Source organism: Pelodiscus sinensis, chromosome 8, assembly GCF_052426305.1.
Source record: "Pelodiscus sinensis isolate ZL-2025 chromosome 8, ASM5242630v1, whole genome shotgun sequence".
NCBI classification, from domain to species: domain Eukaryota; kingdom Metazoa; phylum Chordata; order Testudines; family Trionychidae; genus Pelodiscus; species Pelodiscus sinensis.
The window spans coordinates 4,936,257-4,956,466 of NC_143059.1; the positions used below are offsets into that span (position 1 = coordinate 4,936,257).

At 48.8% G+C, this 20,210-nt stretch overlaps 1 protein-coding gene across 10 annotated transcripts in view; it reads right to left on the reverse strand.

Moving 5' to 3' along the window:
* Positions 1–3,200: 3,200 nt before the first annotated feature.
* TMEM273 (transmembrane protein 273) overlaps positions 3,201–20,210 on the reverse strand; it is a 28,261-nt gene continuing 11,251 nt past the window's right edge. For 2 of the 10 annotated variants that reach the window (XR_012905525.2, XM_025182148.3), the window contains 2 exons: positions 6,505–6,531; positions 3,201–3,537 (listed from right to left, as the gene is read on the reverse strand). Coding sequence is in view for 6 of the 10 variants with exons in the window: in XM_025182148.3 (XP_025037933.1) it covers positions 3,492–3,537; positions 6,505–6,531 (73 nt within the window). In the remaining 4 variants the exon portion in view is untranslated. The other 8 variants (XR_012905527.2, XM_075934663.2, XM_075934664.2 and 5 more) reach the window with 8 other exon arrangements.

The window sequence follows — 20,210 nt, forward strand, 5'->3', positions numbered from 1 at the left end:
GGGCACCGGGTGTCTCCCCAGGTGGCTCTTAAGGAGACATTCACACATTTTTTGAATTGCCCTGGGTCACCAAGTCTTCTTGAATTGTCAAAATGGGTCCCCAACTGGAAAAGGTTGGGAACCGCAGTTTTTCTATGCCTGTACCATGCAGAGGCTCCGAGGTGGGGGTTTCAGGCACCCCCCCCCCCCCCCCCCGCAGCTCCCATTGGCTGTAGGGATGCTAGTGGTGAGGGTGCCACATGGAGGCACAGCCCCTTCCCATCCCAGCGCACAGGGATATGTCAGCAGCTGCATGGCGTGTGCAGGCAGGAGGCAGCTCTAGTCTTGCTGAGCTGCCAGTGGGAGGTGGGGGGCTAGGCCATTTTAGGGGCACCAGGCAGGTTCAGGGGAGAGACCCAGCTCCATGTGTTGCTGATGCTGGGCCCACGAGCCAGGAATATTCCTGAAGCCTGGGCCCATATAACTCAAGTGCCTGAAAATACAGCTGGATTCTTAATATAAATGGTACGGGGGCTTTCCTTATATAGTAGGGTAACCGTGACATCAGAAAGGAGTCAGTACACGTGTGACGTTTCACCAACAAACGGCATCGGACAAGGAGACATACAGATAACATACAACCCCGCTGTCTCAACGACGATCGATATCACGGGTTCTCCGTCAGACTGGAAGGGCCTACGGCATGGCATCCCTCCGGGATCAGTCCTGTATCACTGACCATGGCATGGAGCGTACGCTTGTAAAGTGTGGGGACGACCCCAAGCTAGGAGGGATTGCGGGTGCTTTGGAGGATCGGCTGGCTAGTCCGTAGGATTTACGGGGCCCTATGCCCAAGGGCAGCCCGGAGTAGGAGAATGGCCATTTTTTAGGGATGTGATTTTATAATCTTCAGCAGCGCACTATCGGGATGTTTTAAACTCCGGTCCTGTCGACTGCCATGAGAAATTCAGAACCTGACAGTCCATACCAGAGACAGGCCAATGCCTGTGACATGGCCCCGTTACCACGGGAACGGCTCTTTCCCAGGTTCAGTGTCCGCTCATAGCTCTGCAGGCCTTGACACTGTTAAGTCACCTAGATCCTCTCCGGAAGAAGCAGGGGCAGGAAGAGGCAGGCGGGTGGACATTAAGACCCAGCAGTGCCCCAAATTTTTGGGTGCCCTACCTGGCTGCATATACTGCAGTGGTCCCCAGCCTTTACGGGCTCCCGGGCGCCCGGGGGCGGGGCCTCTCATGCGCCAGGCGCCCGGGGGCGGGGCTGCACATCCTGAGGCACGCCAGGGCCGGGGCCGCCCGAGCCCCTTGTGCCGTGGGCCCGGGGCTGGCGCTGCCGCCCGAGCTGCATGCTTGGGGCCGGCACTGGCGCCGCGCGCCCGCATGTGCCCCGGGGCTGGGGCCGCCCGAGCGCCGCGCACCAGGCGCCGGTGCGTGTCGCGCGCCTGGGGCCGGCGCCTCCAGTGCGCCGCGCGCCAGGGGTCGGGGCCAGCCCGGGTTGTCGGCGCGCGCCTACAAATGCTCCGGCGGGCGCCATGGCGCCCGCGGGCACCGCGTTGGGGACCACTGATATACTGCATGTGGATATGAATGGCTCTCAGGACACGGTTATAAGTGAAAAGAGCTGGACAAACTGAAGAAAGGGTCTGAGGTAAATAGGGTAAAATTCAATAAGGACAAATGCAAAGTACCATTCTTAAAAAGGAACAATCAATTGCACAAATACAGAATGGGAAGTGACTGTCTAGGGAGGAGTCCTGCAGAAAGGGACCGAGGAGTCATAGTTGACCACAAGCTAAATATGTCAACAGTGCGACACTGTTGCAAACCAAAAAAAAAAAAAAGCAAACCTCATTCTGAGGAAGGCTATGAAAAGTGGCCTTTTTTCGAAAAAACATCACTTGCGTTTAGACTGCTGCCGCAATCTTTCGAAATTACATTGAAAGAACGCGGCCGTTTTTTCTACAGCGGGAAACCTCCTTTAATGAGGAAGAATGCCTTTTTTCAAAAGATCTCTTTTGAAAAAAGGCGTTCTTGAACGCAAACAGGGCTTTTTCGAAAGAGAGTGTCCGGATTGCTTTTTCAAAAAAAGTGGTGGCTGTCTAGTCGATCTCTTTCAAAAGAAGCTTTTTCGGAAGATTATTTTGAAAAAGCTTCTTTCGAAAGAAGCATGTAGTCTAGACATACCAGAAGACACGAGACGTCATTTTTCCGCTCTATTCTGCGCTGATTAGGCCTCGTTTGGAGTTCTGGGCACCACATTTCAGGAAAGATGAGGACAAATTGCAGAAGGTCTAGAGAAGAGCAACCAAAAATGAATGAAGGTCTAGAAAACATGATCTATGAGGGGTGACTGAAAGAACTGGGATTGTTTAATTTGAAATGAGAAGACTGAGTGGAGACATGATAACAGCTTTCAGATATCTATTCTTCTTAGCCTCTGATGATAGGCAGTTTTTCCTAATGGCCAACCTAAACCTCCCTTGCTGCAATTTAAGCCCATTACTTCTTGTCCTGTCAGGGTGGTTAAACACTGGAATAAATTGCCTAGGGAGGTTGTGGAATCTCCATCACTGGAGATATTTAAGAACAAGCCAAACAAACATCTGCTGTAAGGACAGGGAACTGGACTTTAGACCCTCCATGGTTCCTTCCAGTTCTATAATTCTATGATTATGTCCCATTATCTCTAGTTCAGGTACAGAATGAAGGCCCGGGACCAGAACACTCATAGCTTTTATACCCCGGGTCTGATGTTTGAAAACTAAACCTTGCTCCACATTTTGCAAATGGCCCCTATATTTGCAATGGGCTGGTCCTTCCCGTTTCCTCTCCCTTCAGTCCCATCTCTGAGGGGCTTGCAGTGTGAATGCAGCTGGATGTTGCTGCTTTAATCTGTCTCTAGTTTTAGGTCATCTTTTATTTTTGAATGAAATCAATCATATACTTAGCACTTAGGCCAGGTCTACACTGGCCGAGAAAATCAAAGTCAAGATATGCAAGGCCAACTACAATTGCCTAGCTGGAGTCAACGTACCTTACATCGATTTTCTAAGATGGCCACAAAGCAGGAGATTGATGACTGCAAGAAGTGCCAGGGTTTACAGGGGTACCTTCAGTATTCACTAGACCCTCTACATTGAACACCGGAAAATCGATCCCCAGAGCGCCGATACTTGGATAAGTATAGACAAGCTCTTATTTACAAACAGGAACTCTTAATGAACATGAAAATGGGTATTTCCATCATTCTTTCATCCTCAAGAACATGGTATGTTCATGGTATGTTCATGGTATGGCCCAACGTTTTTGGAGTGCAGAGACGGCCTTCGGTTGTGCATGCTACAAAGCTTTTCCTCTAATCAGTCACTTGGTTCATTTTTTCAAAAACATTGCATATGGAGAGAGAGTCCCGAGGACAAAGGCGTCCCCTTGATGCAGACATCAGGTACCGCAAGAGCTAACTGTCCAGTCCGAATACAGCTCATTCGAAACTGGCTAGTGGTTGGGTGCGTTTTGCAGTTCTTGTAACTTGACTTCTTCTCTGAAAAAGCAGAAATAACAATAGGTAAACAAGACTTCCTTTCTCACCCTATGGAAGCAGTGATCGTGGGTAACATAGTAACTCCAGAGCTTAGAAAACATATTTTAATAACTAAAGGATTAGAATGACTTTCATGCCATTTAAAAATAATATTTATTCTGAATTTTTTTGGATTAGCAACCCCTTTCACACAGCAAACTTACAAATTAGACCTTCCCTGAAAACTCTATTAACACTATTTTAAATGCTACATTTAAATAAAAAAGAGTTTATATTTGTTCACATGAGTTTACCTTTTCTCGCCACTTTTCAGTTTATAACAATAATACAGTTAAGTTTTTTTTATTTAAAAGACTAAAGCACATTTTTAATAGTTACTGTTTAATACAGGGTGGGGGTGCAAACAAACTTTGGCGATATCACCGTTCACAGCATACTTAGCGCCCCATCTGCGCTGCTGCCGACATCTCCCTATTCGTGTCCCTTGGTGACCCCTCGTTCATATGTATATTATCAGTTTTTATTTTGTACTGTTGTGGGTGTTAGCGGTGTCAGCCAAAGATCAGGGCCCCGTTGCAGAGTGAGGTTATGTCTACACTACCACCCTAGTTTGAACTAGGGTGGTAGTGTAGACATACCCTAAGAGACAGTTGTGTCCCCAAAAGCTAACAATGTACGGGCACGTCTACACTAGGAAATGATTTCAAAATAACTAAATTTGATTGAATAACTCTCCATTTTACAAAATCAAAATAGCCTGTCCTCACTACGGCGAAGCCTCGAAATGAGTCCGAGGCAGGCTCCGTTCATGTGGGCGCGCTACCTCGACTTAGAACCCCAGGAAGCCCCGGGGAGGAATTCGTTCAAATGACTCTGAGGAGTAGTTGTTTTGAAATAGTTATTTCAGTAGTGTGGACGCGCCGGTGCCGCTATTTCAGAATTAGCGTTATTCCCCGAGGAAAGCAGGCGTACACATTTCAAAAGAAGTGGCGTAGTATTTCGAAATAACAGGCATGGTGGTGTGGGCGCGCCGCTTATTAATTCGACCTAAGGGGGGTTATTTCGAAATAACACCCTAATTTAGACCAGGCCTAGGGCTTTTCATCTGCATATATTTACGCATGAGCTTAACTGCAAGGGCAATTCCATTGAAGTATATGCCGCTGCTCACACACATGTGCTTAACTTTAAGTGTTCGCCGGCACAGGGCCTAGTTTATGACAAAGGGCAAGAAGTAGCTGAGGCTGAAAAGCAGGAAGGCGAGGGCAAACTGATGCCCCATAAGCAGGAGGTCTCAGCTCACTTCCTAGCCCAGCCGTGGCCTACTTGCGAGCCTCATGCGTTTCTTTCCACCCCCCCGCCTCCCGTGGCTCGTAAGCCACCCCGGCACCCCCAAAAACAGTCCTCTCCTCCCAGCTCTCTGTGCTGACCTGGACAGGGGAGCCATCCGGCACAGCCACGAAAGATGTAGAATTAAAGATGGCGGGCATCGGGAGCTTGCTGGTGCCAAAAAGCCTCTAAATGCATTTAAATGTCTTTTCTTAAAGGGGCAGAGCTTTTTTTTTTTCCCTCGACAACTTGCCCCGGCTTTTCACGCTGGATCCACTGCTATCTTGGCTCTTTGCCCAGAAAGGGCTGGCCACCCCTGACCTAGCCAAACTATTTTCAAATGGCCAGGCCATATAGGTGGCGTTGCTGAGGCGAAGGGAGGGATCTGAAGGAAGATGAGGTAAATGGCTTCCAGGATTTTTTCCCAGGAGTTTTTCCCACTCACAAGGGTTTGCTTTGGAAAGGGGAGACAGATGCGCTCTCCTTGTTAATTGCTGGTTTGATTGGATTTTATAAAACTGGCTGTGCTTCTCACAGTGCTGGCTTATAGCATATGGATATCGTGTCCTATGAATAGCATAACACATAGCATAGCGGGAGTCTCACAGGTTTCCCGTCTGTATTTTACTTTTATGGACTCCCGTTTCCCCTCAGTCATTCAAAATCCACATAAGATGTGTGGGCAAAGGAGTTGTCTGGGAGGAAATTTACAAATTAAACCTCAGACGCATAACGGATGCCTACAGAGAAGGGCACTTCATAACAAAATCATGCTAGGCTTCTTTGCCACTTGCTGCACAAGGACCTGCCAACGTGTTACCCACATTAAAACACCTCCCTCACGGGAATATCACAAGGAGGCTGTTTAAATATTATTATTTATTTTTACAGTGGGGCCCAGAAAGGTTAAGTGACATGCCCAGGGCTACAGAGGTACTTCGACACTGCATTGTGGGACATGGGCTAATGGACTCAGTGTTTCCAAGCCTGCACTGGAGTGTCCACATTCCATGGTAAATCTGGGTTTACAAGTGCTCATAGCCAGAGCAGCCAATAGAGTTTGGGCTTGGGCAAGGGATGGGGGAGGGAAGTCTTTGGGCCCCTGGAAGGGGCGGGGCCTCAGGTGGAAAGGGCGGATCTGGGGGGCTCACGTCTCCCAGCCAGGCCTTCTGCACTGCCTGGTGTGTGCCATTCAGTGCAGCAGCTGGGAGCTGGGGGCCCTTTTGAGTCACCAGGTCTCAGAACAGCTGCCCCTTTGCCCCTGCCTGTTGGCGGGCCGGTTCCAAGCCATGCTAATGCGTCCACACTGCCCGACCCCTGTCTGCCTTGCACCGGGGCTTAGCATGCAGGGTAGGTATGCCCTGAGCCAGGCATCTGTGACCACGTCCAAGACAAAACCTGGTTCTCTGGACTTCAGTCATGCCCTCTAGCCTCACCCCTCCTCCTTCTCTGGTTTGCATAGGCCACCTTTATCCCTCTTGGGTATGGATCTGGATGCAGGTTTATAAACACTCCCCAGCTTCTTTTTCTCGGACTCCAGGCTGCCACGCAGAAAGCATTACCCCCACCCCATCCCCGCTGCACCAGACCGGGGAACGACCCTGAGACCTTCCTCCCTGGCCCCTTTGCAGATCGTACCTGTTCCCTGACGATGCCGCGGGTGACCTGTAAAGCATAAGAGAATAAAACAGGATATGAGAGTCCAGGATCAGCCACCCACAAGGGCTCCGTTGAAGAAGCCACTCACCAGAACCAAAATACAGGACTATGTAGCACTTTATTAGATGATGAGCTTTCGTGGGCCAGACCCACTTCCTCAGAGCAAAATCTGAGGAAGTGGGTCTGGCCCACGAAAGCTCATCATCTAATAAAGTGCTACATAGTCCTGTATTTTGTTTCAGCTACACCAGACTAACACGGCTACATTTCTATCACTATCCCACCAGAACCCTGGTTCTTTTCTGCCTCTGACTCCCGCCTGGTTTCTTTGCTCCAAGCTTTGATTCGGTTTTCCTCCCCCTAGCGTCAGTTGCTGGAAACGAGAGGTCTGTAATCCTTTGCCGTCAGGACCAATGCCTTTTCAGAGGCTGCCCGAAAGCAGCTCTGAAGAGCCTTGGCAGGCAGAAGAGGTTTCTAAAAAACAGCTTGGCTCATTGCACCGAGGGAGGAAAAAAAACGTCTGTGAAAGGCCAACTGCTGAGGAAACACAGATTTTTGCAAGAGCAGAGAAATTCAATACAAGTCATTGGCGCCCTTAGGAAAAAGCGGAGACCTGAGTTTCCTCTTATTTACGCTGGTGCAAAGTGGCCAGAGAGTTACACCTCGGGTTGCCGACTGGCCCATAGTTTAAGGGAATTCCCTTATTTAAGTAACACATCGTCCCAGACGGAGGCAGGCCAGGATGCCTCTTCTCCTGGGTTTCACTAGGCTTGCCTCCTGGCCAATGTGTGCATGGCCCTTGCCGATTGCTGGTAAAAAAATGTGCTACTGATTTTTGCACTGGCATCCACTAAGGGAGCAGGGGTTCCCATGACGCCCGACCCCCCAGAATTTAGGCTGCATGCATGGCCTGTAGCAGCCATGTCACAGTCTCCCGAGGCTGGGAGCTCAGCCAGGGTGGGACCCCACGCCCTGCTGTGTGCTGAGCCCGAGCTCTGAACCTGCCAACACTGTGCTGCCTCTTGGGGAAGTGGGACGGAGGTGAGGTTTGCCTGTAAGGAGCGAGAAGGAGAAGAACCGGGGAGGAGGCAGCGTAAGGACCCCTCACGGTGCAGGGGACAGACGTGCACCAGCAAGGAGGGGGGAAGGAGCAGGGGTGAGGCTCAGAAAACCATCCGGTGCTTCTGAACTGCAGTTACGCCAGTGTAGACAGGAATGAGAAGCGAATCAGGCCCTTTCCTGTCCTTTTTCCTACAGGCAAGCCAGTGGCAGCGCTAGCCCAGGGCACCCACAGATGTGAGGCCCGGATGTGCCCTCACACAGGAGAGAGGCAGGGGGAGAAAGGGGTAGTCGTGCGCCTTGCGCGTGAATGTGGCCTTTCACCTCTTGCATTTCTCCAGCACCTTTCATCCGAGTGCTTTCTTAGTATGAGCTCAGCTTCACAGGTGCCCAGAAATGACCTGCATTTTACAGGTACAGACCCAGAGCAGAGCTGAGAATAATGCTCAGGAATCTGCATTCAGTGGCACTCATGTATCAGAAGCCCCGAGCCCCGGTAGCACCTTCTATGAGGTGACACCCCACACCCTGTGGAGGTCTGAAGACCCGCAACGTCCTGTCAGGCATGTTCCACGGGGCTGACACCCCAGCAAGCACGCTCAGTCCGAAGACTGTTGTATTTGGCTCAGAGACTCAGTAAGTTTGGCCACCCCACAACATAAATTAAATTCAACTAAATCAAATTAAAGTAGCTTCCCCCCCCGCGGGAGCCTCTATAAAGCAAACACAGCCCCAGATCTTGCAAACAGTTATGCATTTGTCTGACTTTATTTACACGATTACCCCAGATGAAATCAAACAGCTGGCCACGCACAGTTAAAGTTACACAAGTGTTTGCCAGATTAGGATCAGATGCATTTTTTAAAAAAAGCCAAACAAACTCATCTTTCTTTTGAAGATGGCACCAAACTCTACTGGTGGAAGGTGGAAGAGGACTTGTGAACAGATGCACTGCCCCATGTAAAATAAAACTGGTTGGGATTATTCTCGCTGGCAAACTGAGTATAGCTGTGCTTCAACTCTGCCTACACTAAGATGAAGACCTAGTTATGGTAGATATAGATACAGGATCTGTACAAGAGAAAGCATGACATCTCAGTTACAAGTGAGCAACGGAGTATGGCTATGTCTAGACTGCAGGCTTCTTTTGGAAGAAGCTTTTCCGGAAGAGATCATTTGTAAAAACTTCTTCCTAAAGAGAGCGTCTACACTCGTGTTTCCTAAACTTTTTAAGACTAAGGAACGCCAAACAAGAAAAAAATTTTTTAATGAGGAACACCAAGGATTTTTTGTTGAGCAAAAAAAGAAAAAAAAAAAAGGAGCCAGGGAAAAGTTATTAAGAAAAAAAAAAAATTCACCTGTCCCTTTAAAGGCGGCCATTTTGAACTCTGTTGTTCTCCATGACACACCTCTTACTACCTTGTGGCACACCGGTGTACCGTGATACAGAGTTTAAGAAACACTACTCCACACTGCCAAAGTGCATCAAAAAAGCAATCTGCTTTTTCGACAGATAGCATCCACACTGAATGGATGCTCTCTCGCATATAAACTGTGATTGCTGTGGATGGAATGGCCACCAGGGCACCTGTGCTTTTTCTTCTTTCCTCTTCTTCCTCCCCCTTCCTTGTCCACACACGCCTTTTCGTGAAAGAGCTCTTTCACAAAAAGTCTTCTTCCTCGTAGAAAGAGGATTACCAATGTTGGAAAAACCCTCTGCGCTTTTGATTTTTCCCCCTGAAAGAACGCGATTGCAGTGCGGACATAAGTGAAGTTTTTTGGGGAAAACGGTTGTTTTTCCGAAAAAACCCTGCAGTGTAGACATACCTTATGACTATCAGAAATTGGACGTATGCGCTGTGAGTGATTCTAGTTCTGACAAAGCATTTGTCACAGGGGGCACGGTCTGTATGTCTTGGGTATTATGGTTGGCAAATTAACCTATACAGGACCTCATTTTATTTATCTAATGTCTTAACTGGTGAGTTCCTTGATGTTTGGGGATTGCATTGCTACAACATGTATTTGAGCTACTTGTTTTTTGTGGCACAGTACTAAATGGGCAGGCTGGAAGTTACCAGTTTCTTCCACTCTGTTCTAGGCCATGGATGTTTCAGAGTAACAATTTTCTTGCGGTCTCTCTAATCTTGTGTTGTTTAGCTCTTTCAGCTTGAAACGCTTGAACAAGGTGTTGTGTTTATGAGCCCAGTGCACATATTGGGCTGCGTCGGCAGCCAGGCAATGATTAGTGATAAATAAAAGAAACAAACACTTAGACATCAGCAAAACTAACACCAAGTGAGCACATGAAGAGAGCGCGATGGGAGACGGAGTAAAAATGATCTGATGGGAAATACAGCACAGAGGGAGGATCAGACATTCTCATTGGAAGACATAATTAACGAAATCTACTCAAAGTCAGTGTGAAACAACAGCACTTTGCCCCTCGCGCGATCTATGAGCGCTGCCAAAAGTTATGTGCTTGATTTAGGAATTGCCAGGTAAGAGTCAGCAGTCTGTCTTATTCAAGAGTCCAAACTACGTAACCCCTTCTGGCTTATAGAACAGGAGCCAGGGTTCCGTGTGCAAGTTGTAATTGCGAGTGTTTTGCCATTTTGTGAGGCTTTTTTAAAGTGTCCGTGTCTCTTAAGAGTGCGTGGTTGGCTGTTCTTTGAAAAGTACTTGGCGCTTCTGTACCATGGCAGCTCCAGGGACGGGGAGTGTTCCCGGTGTGTTGCTGGAAGATGGTAGTCAAAGTGGAAAGAACAAGACAGCCCTGACTCGAAGGGGACAGTCAGAACAGATGTCTGACTGTGACGTGTATGTTCATCTTCTGGCGCAGTAAACATGTGGGCTAGTTAGAGATTATGGGCCTGGCAGGCCCTCGTGGGCGCTGCAGCGGAGTAGGAAGGAATCGGAATTCTTTTCACCTGGGCAGCCAGATACGATCCAGCCACAACTGCTAACCCGGCCGCCAACGGAGCAGAGAGTAGCAAAAATTAGTGGGATCCCACCTATTGCCAGTGAAACTGACTGGCTGGAGGAGTGAAGTATGCCACACGCTACAAGATTTCACACATGATTCTGTCCAGTAGGCCAGGAAGCACACAAGGAATTGTGCATCTCTAAGGCATGACGCCTTTCGATGGGCTGCACGGTTGGCACTGGAAAAGGTTCCGAAAAGGACAACTCAAACGACGAGAGGTTCGGAACGGCTGCCATGCGAAGCGAGATTAAAAAGGCTGGGACTTTTCAGCTTAGAAAAGAGGAGACGAAGCGGGGATAGGATGGAGGCCTGTAAAATCATGACAGGTGTGGAGAAAGCGAACAAGGGAAAGTTATTTATTTGTTCCCATCACGTAAGAACTAGAGGTCACCAAATGAAGGTAATAGGCAGCAGGTTTAAAACAAACCAAAGGACGTTCTTCTTCACACAGTGCACGGTCAACCTGTGGAACTCCTTGCCGGAGGATGTTGTGAAAACCAGGACCGTAACAGGGTTCAAGAAAGAACCCTAGATAAATTCATGGAGGTTAGGTCCATCGATGGCTATTAGCCAGGCTAGGCAGGAATGGTGACCCTGGCTCTGTTTGTCAGAGGCTGGGAATGGACAACAGGGGAGGGATCACTGGATGATTCCCTGTTCCGTTCCCTCCCTCTGGGGCACCTGGCATCGGCCACTGTGGGCAGACAGGACCCTGGGTTGGATGGGCCTTTGGTCTGACTCAGTACAGCGGTTCTGATGTTCTTATGAACGTTTAATTCACAGCTGTGTCCGTCTATCTCCCGGATGTGTCCTGGGGAGTTGTCCTGTCCTCCGTCATGCTGAGCTGGAGCAGGTAAGCGGGAAGAGAGGGAGATGTCCGACTGTGACGATGCAGGAGAGTCTGGAATCCCAGAGAGGTTAGCTGGAGCAGCGCTGGCATCCACAGAAAGAGAGTCAGCAGCCACTCCCGGGGGACATGAGGAGAAGGGCCAGCGTAGGCGGCGCTGTCTGTGGTGGGGCTGGAGGGACCCAGGAGCTGCAGAGCGGAACAGTGCGATGCGACTGTGACCGTGTTACTGTCAGGCTCGTTACACCGTCACGCTTCCCGGGTCAGTGAGAATGTTGGTGCCCTCGTTTTTGAGGTGTGCGATGTAATCATCCCTACCTCCGGACGCAGTACTTTTCACTGGTAGATGTCATCGCTTTCTACCGAGCAGCTAAGTGATGTGATCCCCATTGGACAAACTGGGAAACTGAGGCACGGTGAGTTTTCCCCTCCTCCCAAGACCACAAGGTCTTGTAAATGAAGCAGGCCGTGGCGGGAGTCGTATTTTGAGTTTTGGAAGGAAGTGGGAGAACAGCCCTTTGGCCTTGTGGAGCGGGAAAAGGCCTGGTGAGGAGAAGCCGTAGAGAAGCCTCTTTCTGTAGAGCATCCTTCGGCTCATCCAAGGAGACTTCTCCGTCCAGCTTCCTATGGTCTGGCAGCGTGGAGCTTCTCCTTGTCAGCCGTCCCCCGGCAGGGGAGGCTGTGCGGGCAGCAGGATAGCTGGGGCTGGAGCAGGGGAGGGGAGCTCAAGCCTCATGCAACCCCACACCGGTGTGTCGGGTGCTCGTGACAGGCTGAGCCGGGGTGCGGAGGTTACCCTGGGGAAGTGAGAAAAGTCCCAAGGGCCTGAGGGGAGATGCTGGGGCCAGGGTGGAAAATGAATGGGAAGATGGAGGAGGCAGGCAGCCCCCACCTCATCTCTGCTATCTCCACCTCAGGAACTTCCTGCGTGTGGTCAGAGCGCAGGGCCGGGCTGGCAAGCCACAGGGTGCTTGTGAGCGAGAAAAGTAGGGCAAGGCTTATGGTCGCTTGTTTTCTTCTCCGGAGCTTCTTCTCTGCCTTCCGCCCCCGCCTCGCACCAGTGGCCCCAGGGCATCAGGAACGCCAGGGAGTCGGGACGTGCCGGCCAACAGCGTCTTGATCGGACCGGCTCCACAGGGGAATTAAGACCGAAGTCTGACTCACACGGAGAACTTCATTCGGTGGTGTCTTGCTCTGTGTGGGAAAGCCAGGCTGCCTTTAAGAAGCGCAGCCTGTTTCACAACTGAAGGCCACAGAGGGATGAGGAAAAAGTCCTCCGGGACCATCAACTTGGAACAAGTTGTACGATGGGGATTAATTTAGCTACAGCTCCTCAAGAGAGAGATCTTGGAGTCGCTGTGGGGAGTTCTCTGGAAACACCTTCTCAGTGCGCAGCGGTCATCAGAAAAGCAAACAGGATGTTAGGAATCATTAAAAAAGGGATAGAGAATAAGACAGAGAATATCTTATTGCCTCTATATAAATCCATGGTATGCCCACATCTAGAGTGCTGTGTGCAGTTGGGGTCACCTCATCTCAAAAAAGATATATTGGCATTGGAAAAGGTTCAGAAAAGGGCAACAAAAATGATGAGAGGTTTGGAACGGGTCCCATCTGAAGAGAGATTAAAGGACTTGGGCTTTTCAGCTTAGAAAAGAGGAGACTAAGGGGGGATATGATAGAGGTCTATAAAATCATGACTGGTGTGGAAAAAGCGAATAAGGAAACGTTATTTACTTATTCCCACAATATAAGAACTAGGGGGTCACCAAATGAAGTTAAGAGACAGCAGGTTTAAAACAAAAAGGAGTTTTTCTTCACTCCGCACATAATCAACCTGTGGAACTCCTCGCCAGAGGATGAAGACTAGGAATTTAATGGGGTTCAAAAAAAGAGCTAGAGAGATTCATGGAGGTTGGGTCCATTAATGGCTATGAGCCAGGATGGGTAGGAATGGTGTCCCTAGCCTCTGTTTCTCTGGAAGTGGGTGACAGGGGAGGGATCCGGTGAGGATTACCTGTTGTGTTCTCTCCCTCTGGTTGATCTGGTATTGGCCACAGTTGACAGACAGGACACTAGGCTAGATGGATCTTTGGTCTGACCCAGTGTGGCCGCTCTTATGTTCTTAACTACATGTGAGGACCAACCTGCCTCTAGGGATGTGGGTTTTCTTCGTGTGAGACTCATGGGAGTGGGGTCAGTATTTTGCTGTCTGGGCATGTGGCAAACTGCACCAGAGAAAGGGAGATGCTCTGTGAAAAGGGAGGGCTGTCCTCCCCCAGATGCCAGGCCCATGGCTGGAGGGCAGAAGAGAGGACTCCAGACCTTTGACTCACAGAAGAGGTCAGATCAGAGGGAGAAGTGCGTCTAAGGAAAGCACACGGGAGTTGCAGACAGCATTCCCTGCAAGCTGAGTGCTTGGGTGGAGACATTCAAATGCCACCCAGCCGATTAGCAGAGCACACGCAGCCGGCAGCGTGTGTCTCTACTAGTGGTGCACATCTGACTATGCCTCAGTGCACATAACATTTATTCTGCACGCAGATGGAAAAAAATTGAGGGAACATTGGCTGCAGATCTTTGTAAATCAACAAACAGTCTTGAGAGTAAAAGTGATGAGTCCTGCTTACTGGCCAGGCCTTGTTAAGAAGCTCAGAACGCTCATAGTAAAGTGGAACTCTCGGCCCCTGGGAGCTCAGAAAGGCTGTGAAGGGTGGGGGTGGGGGGCTGATTTTGGGAAGTCAGGTTTCTAGGCTGTAGAGCCCCACGTCCCAGGGAAAGGTGTCAGACATGGGCTCTCTGCTGGGAGTGTGTCAGGGACTGAGAACTAGTAACTGTGGCCTGGTTCGATCCGGATCACGGGGCGTAGAAGCACATGGGATCCAGCGATCAGATGCCCTCAACAGAGGGGAGTCCATCAAGAACTGGAAACAGGGCCAGCTTGTGACAGCAACCAATAAAGGGGATAATTACATGTTATGAAAGAGAGAGTGTGTGTGCGGGGAGGGCGGCAGAGGGGCCACAGTTCCAACCCCACCCCATTGTAAAATGTCACCCCGTCCCATGCATTTTGTCATGTGCACCAATACGAAGAGGATGTGTCGCACCTCCCCTCCGTGTTGCACATTGGTGCGCAGAACAAAATTCATTCCGCTCGGGGGGATGGGAAAAATTAGAGGGCTCACTGGTCACCACTCTAAAGTTTGCACGCAGATTTTACACGCAAATTGGAGGACAAATGCAGTTGGCTTCTGACAATGTGGAAAGTAAATGCACGCGTAATTTGGGAAAGGGCAGGTTTTAAATCCTGCACTCGGTGGCAATTTCAACACAATCTGAATTTTGGCTTTCCTTCCAATGCCTCCCGTAATCTCACTGCTTCAGATGCAGCGGTGGTAGACTGTGGTTGAACTTGGAAGCTGTTTCTAGCTGCTGGCCGGTCAGTGGCCTCTGTAAAATGACTTGGTAGAAAGGTACCCCCATCAGAGTGAGCATGAGTGGCAGGAAATTCCTAGTCCCCGGGTTAGTTCTGGGTGCAAAATCTCATTCACCACCCCACCCCCTCACACCCAGGGAAGGAGCGCTTCGTTAACCGGTCAAACGACAGGAGCTCTTGGAGAAAGAGAATTCCTCTGCGAGTGTATTTTTGGGATCTAGCTACTTTGAGAGCGCTTCTCGAAGAACTTGTTTGCAGTACAGCATGTGTCAGCCTCTGAAACGGATCCAATTTCAATGAATGGTATAGTGACCGAGATGTTAGCCCTCCCTGGGCTGGAGATGGAACATATGCTGCGGGGTGTGAATAGTTTGTACAGTATATGCGGCAAGGCATGCAAAGCCCAGTGTCTTTCACAGAGTGTGGGACCCTGGCCAAGAGTCCGAACCAACTTTCTGCGCCCTATTAAACCAAGCGCGAGGAGACGTTTCAACTCATGGAGAAAACAGAGCCGTCTTGATTCAAGTGGAAGCTACTTGGCGAGTTGCACTTTTGGACACATCTTCTAGTGGCAGCACCTTGATGTCGGGTGCCCACGAGCCACTTTGTAGAACGCCATGGATCTCAGTTGTCCTATAGGTGGTATTTTGTCCACCTCTGATATAAACGAGGAATGCACGTTGCAACTGAGTAAATTGTGTGTGTGGTGCAATACAGAGAATGGCATGCTTTCTTGCTATTGAATTATGTCTTGCACCTATTGGAAGGGGGATTTACTTTTCCTTGGAACTTGTTTTTGTTTACTGTACTATAAGAAATATGTGGCTGCCAAGGACTTAACTGTTCTCAGTGTGTTAGCTGATGGAAAACAAGGTCCTAGGAGATTTGGTACATTCCACGTGCTTCAAATGAACAGATATGCTGCACTCCATAATCACAGTGAAAAGAGACCCCAGCTCCTCCCGTTCCAAAAGCACAATCCTCTACCACTTGGCCAACAGGACAAAGAATCCCCATTAGCTGTTACAGTATAGGGAGTAGGATATGCGATTAAGCAGTTCCGATTCCGTGCAGGAGTGGGTTTACAATACATACTCCGATCGATTCTGCATGCTTTATGTTAGTCAAAGGAATGGTAAACATGCTGCAAAGTCATAACTCACAAGAGCACGTGGTACCTCACCAGCCTTACCGCCAATGTCACAGGCAGCAACTACCTTGGAAGAAATAAGATGGACAAACAGATAACAACAGTCAGAGGCTACTCCTAGCAGCAGAAAAGAAAAGAAAAGTCTTTGCTGGGCTTGGCAGTTGTACTCTGCAGCTGCCAAACGCCTTCCCTCCTCCCTCGAATATGCCAGTGACTGGTGCCCTGCATTTAAAATACGATCTCATACTGAGTGATTTACATTGGCGATGGATGATTGATACAATGCGCTAGCTGTAGGGCTGATGAACATTTTGCTCAGGACTTGTTGAGTCAACGAATTCATATTGGCTAGGGCAAAGGTTTTAATCGGTATCTTTTCTTTCTTACTAACCATTCTGTCTGTCTCTCTCCCTCTGCCTCTTTCTTTGTCTCTTTCTGTCAAAATAAATCTGTCTGCCATGTACTGTAGTTAACTCAAAATATTGCCAACATTAAATGTGCCCAGACATTTTTATTAATACATTAAACTTGCATGATATTTTAGGCATTGTAATTTACCAAGCTTACACCAAGATGGCATTTGAAACTGACATGAGCTATTAATTTTTTTAAAATGACACCTAATAATTACCAGTTGACACCTAAATGACTGGTTCGTTAACTGACAGCATGATGCCGAAAAACTTGTATGCTTTCAAAGTATTCGTAAATATCCCAGTGTGTCTATAGGCATCTCATTACGAGTTGATTGCTTAAAAATAATGCTATATACCTGTGTAAATAAAGGGGCAAATGCCACTAATTACTTCCTAATGAACTGCCAATGTGATTTTGGGCTGCATGTACTTTCAGGCATGTAAGGAAATAATCTTTCTGGCTGTTTAGCCAGTGCTTCTGGGATGTGGGCAACCCAAAGAAATTCTACAGAGAAGTTTAGGGGGCGTGGAATGATTGACTTCTAGGTGGTGCACTAAATGCACATCGATCGGTGGCAGGATTTGAAGTTTATAAACATTTTGGCTGGTGTAAATCAGTGTAGATCCATGGACTTTAATGGAATAATAGTGGCTTGCCCCAGTTTGGAATATGTTAGAGCGAGTGAGAGTAAATATTGTGTGTGAGGCATGACAAGGAGAAATAGGAAGAAAATTTAGGCAGAACACAGACGCAGGGATATTTTATCACTGCTTTTCATCAGTGGTCCTCAACCAGGATTATGCGCACCACTGGGGGTGGGCAGAGGTCTTCTGGGAGCTACTCGATGCATCTAGGCGAGTGTTTCTTAATCTGCAGGTTGCAGTCTCCAGGTGGTCATGGGATGCTGGGACACTTCTGTATGTTTATGCCTGCTTTGGGAAGCAAGTCATTTCTAAGTCAGGTGAAACCGGGGGAATCCAGGACAAATCTGCCTCCTGAAAGGGATACAGTCGGCTGGACTGACTAAGAACCACTGCTCCCCACAAACCCCCCCTGGCGGGTGTCCCCAGTCGCAAGACATCAGAACCATTCCCATGACAGGCTGCCTGCTATCTTGGTCGCTCTCCGGCCCAGCCCTGGACTTGCCGGCCCGCACGTTCAGGGCTACGTAGCTAGAGCAGGGTTTACATAAGAACATAACGGCCGTACTGGGTCAGACCAAAGGTCCATCTAGCCCAGTAGCCTGTCTGCCGACAGTGGCCAGCACCAGGTGCCCCAGAGGGAGTGGACTGAAGACAACGATCAAGCGATTTGTCTCCTGCCATCTTTCTCCAGCCTCTGACAAACAGGGGCCAGGGACACCATTTCTATCCCCTGGCTAATAGCCTATTATGGACCTAAGCTCCATGAAATTATCTAACTTCTCTTTAAACTCTGTTATAGTCCTAGCCTTCACAGCCTCCTCTGGCAAGGAGTTCCACAGGTTGACTACACGCTGTGTGAAGAAGAACTTTCTTTTATTAGTTTTAAACCTGCTCCCCATTAATTTCATTTGGTGTCCTCTAGTTCTTCTATTATGGGAACTAATAAATAACTTTTCTTTATTCACCCTCTCCACACCACTCACGATTTTATAGACCTTTATCACTTTACACTGATCCACATTAAATTTCATTTCCCATTTTGTTGCCCAATCACTCAGTTTGGTGAGATCTTTTTGAAGTTCTTCACAGTCAAAATGGGTCCCTATCTGGAAAAGGTTGGGAACCGCTGGGCTAGAGGCAGTATTAAGACTAGGCAGATAGACCAAAAACTAATGTTGTATGCAGGGGACGTGTGGGTCCCACTTCCTAACCTACACAGGCCCATATCCACATTATTAGCATTCACAGAAAGGTTCGGGGCTTGTTCTGATACACAGTCAATTGGAGCCAATGGTTTTGGGCCTGTTCACTTTTCATTGTCTTGAGTGTGTCTTGAGCACCTACTGTCCGCAGCCGAATTGTTTTGATGCGTGTGGGGACTGAGCCTGTGAAATTTGGTCTCAGTTCCATTCCTGGGCTGAGCCCGTGACAGACCGGAGGTCAGACTGGTCATCGCTCCTGGCCTTCAGCTCTATGACTGCTTCTTAGGCACCTGGGAGCTGTCCTTCTAGGTCAGACGAAGAGTCCCTCACCACTAGTGTTCTGCCTCTGAAACCAGAGAACGAGAGACATAGTGGGGTGTCCCTATGGAACAGGTGAACACAATGACCCAAGAGAATCCACTTCAATATGGAAATAAAATATCCGTTGTCCGCACACCCCTCGTTTCCCTGTATCTCCCCACACTGGGTATCATCAACATGTTGGCCCACACTCAGGGAGTGTGTAGTCTACACCTCTCTGCCAACAGAGAGATGTAGATTAGGTACATCGAAATTGCTAATGAAGCGGGGATTTAAATATCCCGCACTTCATTAGCATAAAAATGGCCACCGCTTTTTTTCGGCACGGAGCTTTGTCGGAGAAAAGTGGCAGTCTAGAGGCTGATCTTTTAAAAAATAAAGCCTTTTCTGAAAGAGCCCTTATCCCTCGTGAAATGAGGTTTAGAGGATCTTTTGAAAATGGCTTTATTTTTCGAAAGATCAGCCTCTAGACTGCCGCTTTTCTCCGACAAAGCTCCGTGCCGAAAAAAAGCGGCGGTCATTTTTATGCTAATGAAGCGCGGGATATTTAAATCCCTGCTTCATTAGCAATTTCGATGTGCCTAATCTACATCTCTCTGTCAGCAGAGAGGTGTAGCCTAGACACACCCTCAATGAGGACCACATCTAGACAGAAAATCTTCCCTAGGTCCCTTCTTCTGGCCTTCAAACAATCCCTCAGTCTTGCCAAACTCATCGTCACAAGCAAGCTCCCCATGGACCGGGACACAGCCACTCAAAGCACTATCGGACCCTGCCAGAACAAGACGCAAAACCTCCAGACAGATCTCCACTGCTACAGTCATCAACATCCCTCACGCAACAAGCCATGGGTCCTACGCATGCCTCTCACGACAGTGGTGCATCTCACCGGCGCACGGAACGCCCCACCCACCGCCATGCGGATGAAACCAGATTATCACGATGAACTCACACAGGGAGGTTTTGGGATTTATATTTTTTGTGTCCCCCTTGGGGGATGTCTCACAAAGCGATCACGCCCCAGCTGGCCTCTCCGTTGTCACCTTCAAAGGAAACCTTCTTCGCAACACGAGCCTAGGACCTTCAATTCATAACTCAACTGGACACTCAAACCCATGGACTTGAGCAAGTTCTATGGCTCATTGTAACATTGTGTAACAGGCCCTGCTGCCCGATAGCCCTTAATTGCTCACTTCATTGGTGTCCTCCATCCTCCAACATGATCTAGATGGTGCTTGGTCCTGTGATGAGGGCAGGGGACTGGACTCGATGACCTCTCGAGGTCCCTTCCCGTTCTAGGTTCTATGATTCTATATGTGGACCCCTTCTGCTTAACAATCTGCCACACTTGTATTTAGCTGCGGTTACCTTCTTCAGAACTGAGGAAGAGCTTTGTGGACCTCAAAAGGTTGTCCCTTCAACCACCAGAAGTTGGCACAATAAGAGATATTATTTCACCTACCGTCTCTCTCTCAATTGTTTCCTTAGCAGTCAGGCACCCAACCTGTCCAGGTGTTTAGGTTATTCCCACTAGGCATTGATTTGCATCTTTAGGGGGATCAATATAACTGTCCAAATTCTTTCTGGACCCTTCCATTTGGAACAGTTGATATTCAGCTTTTT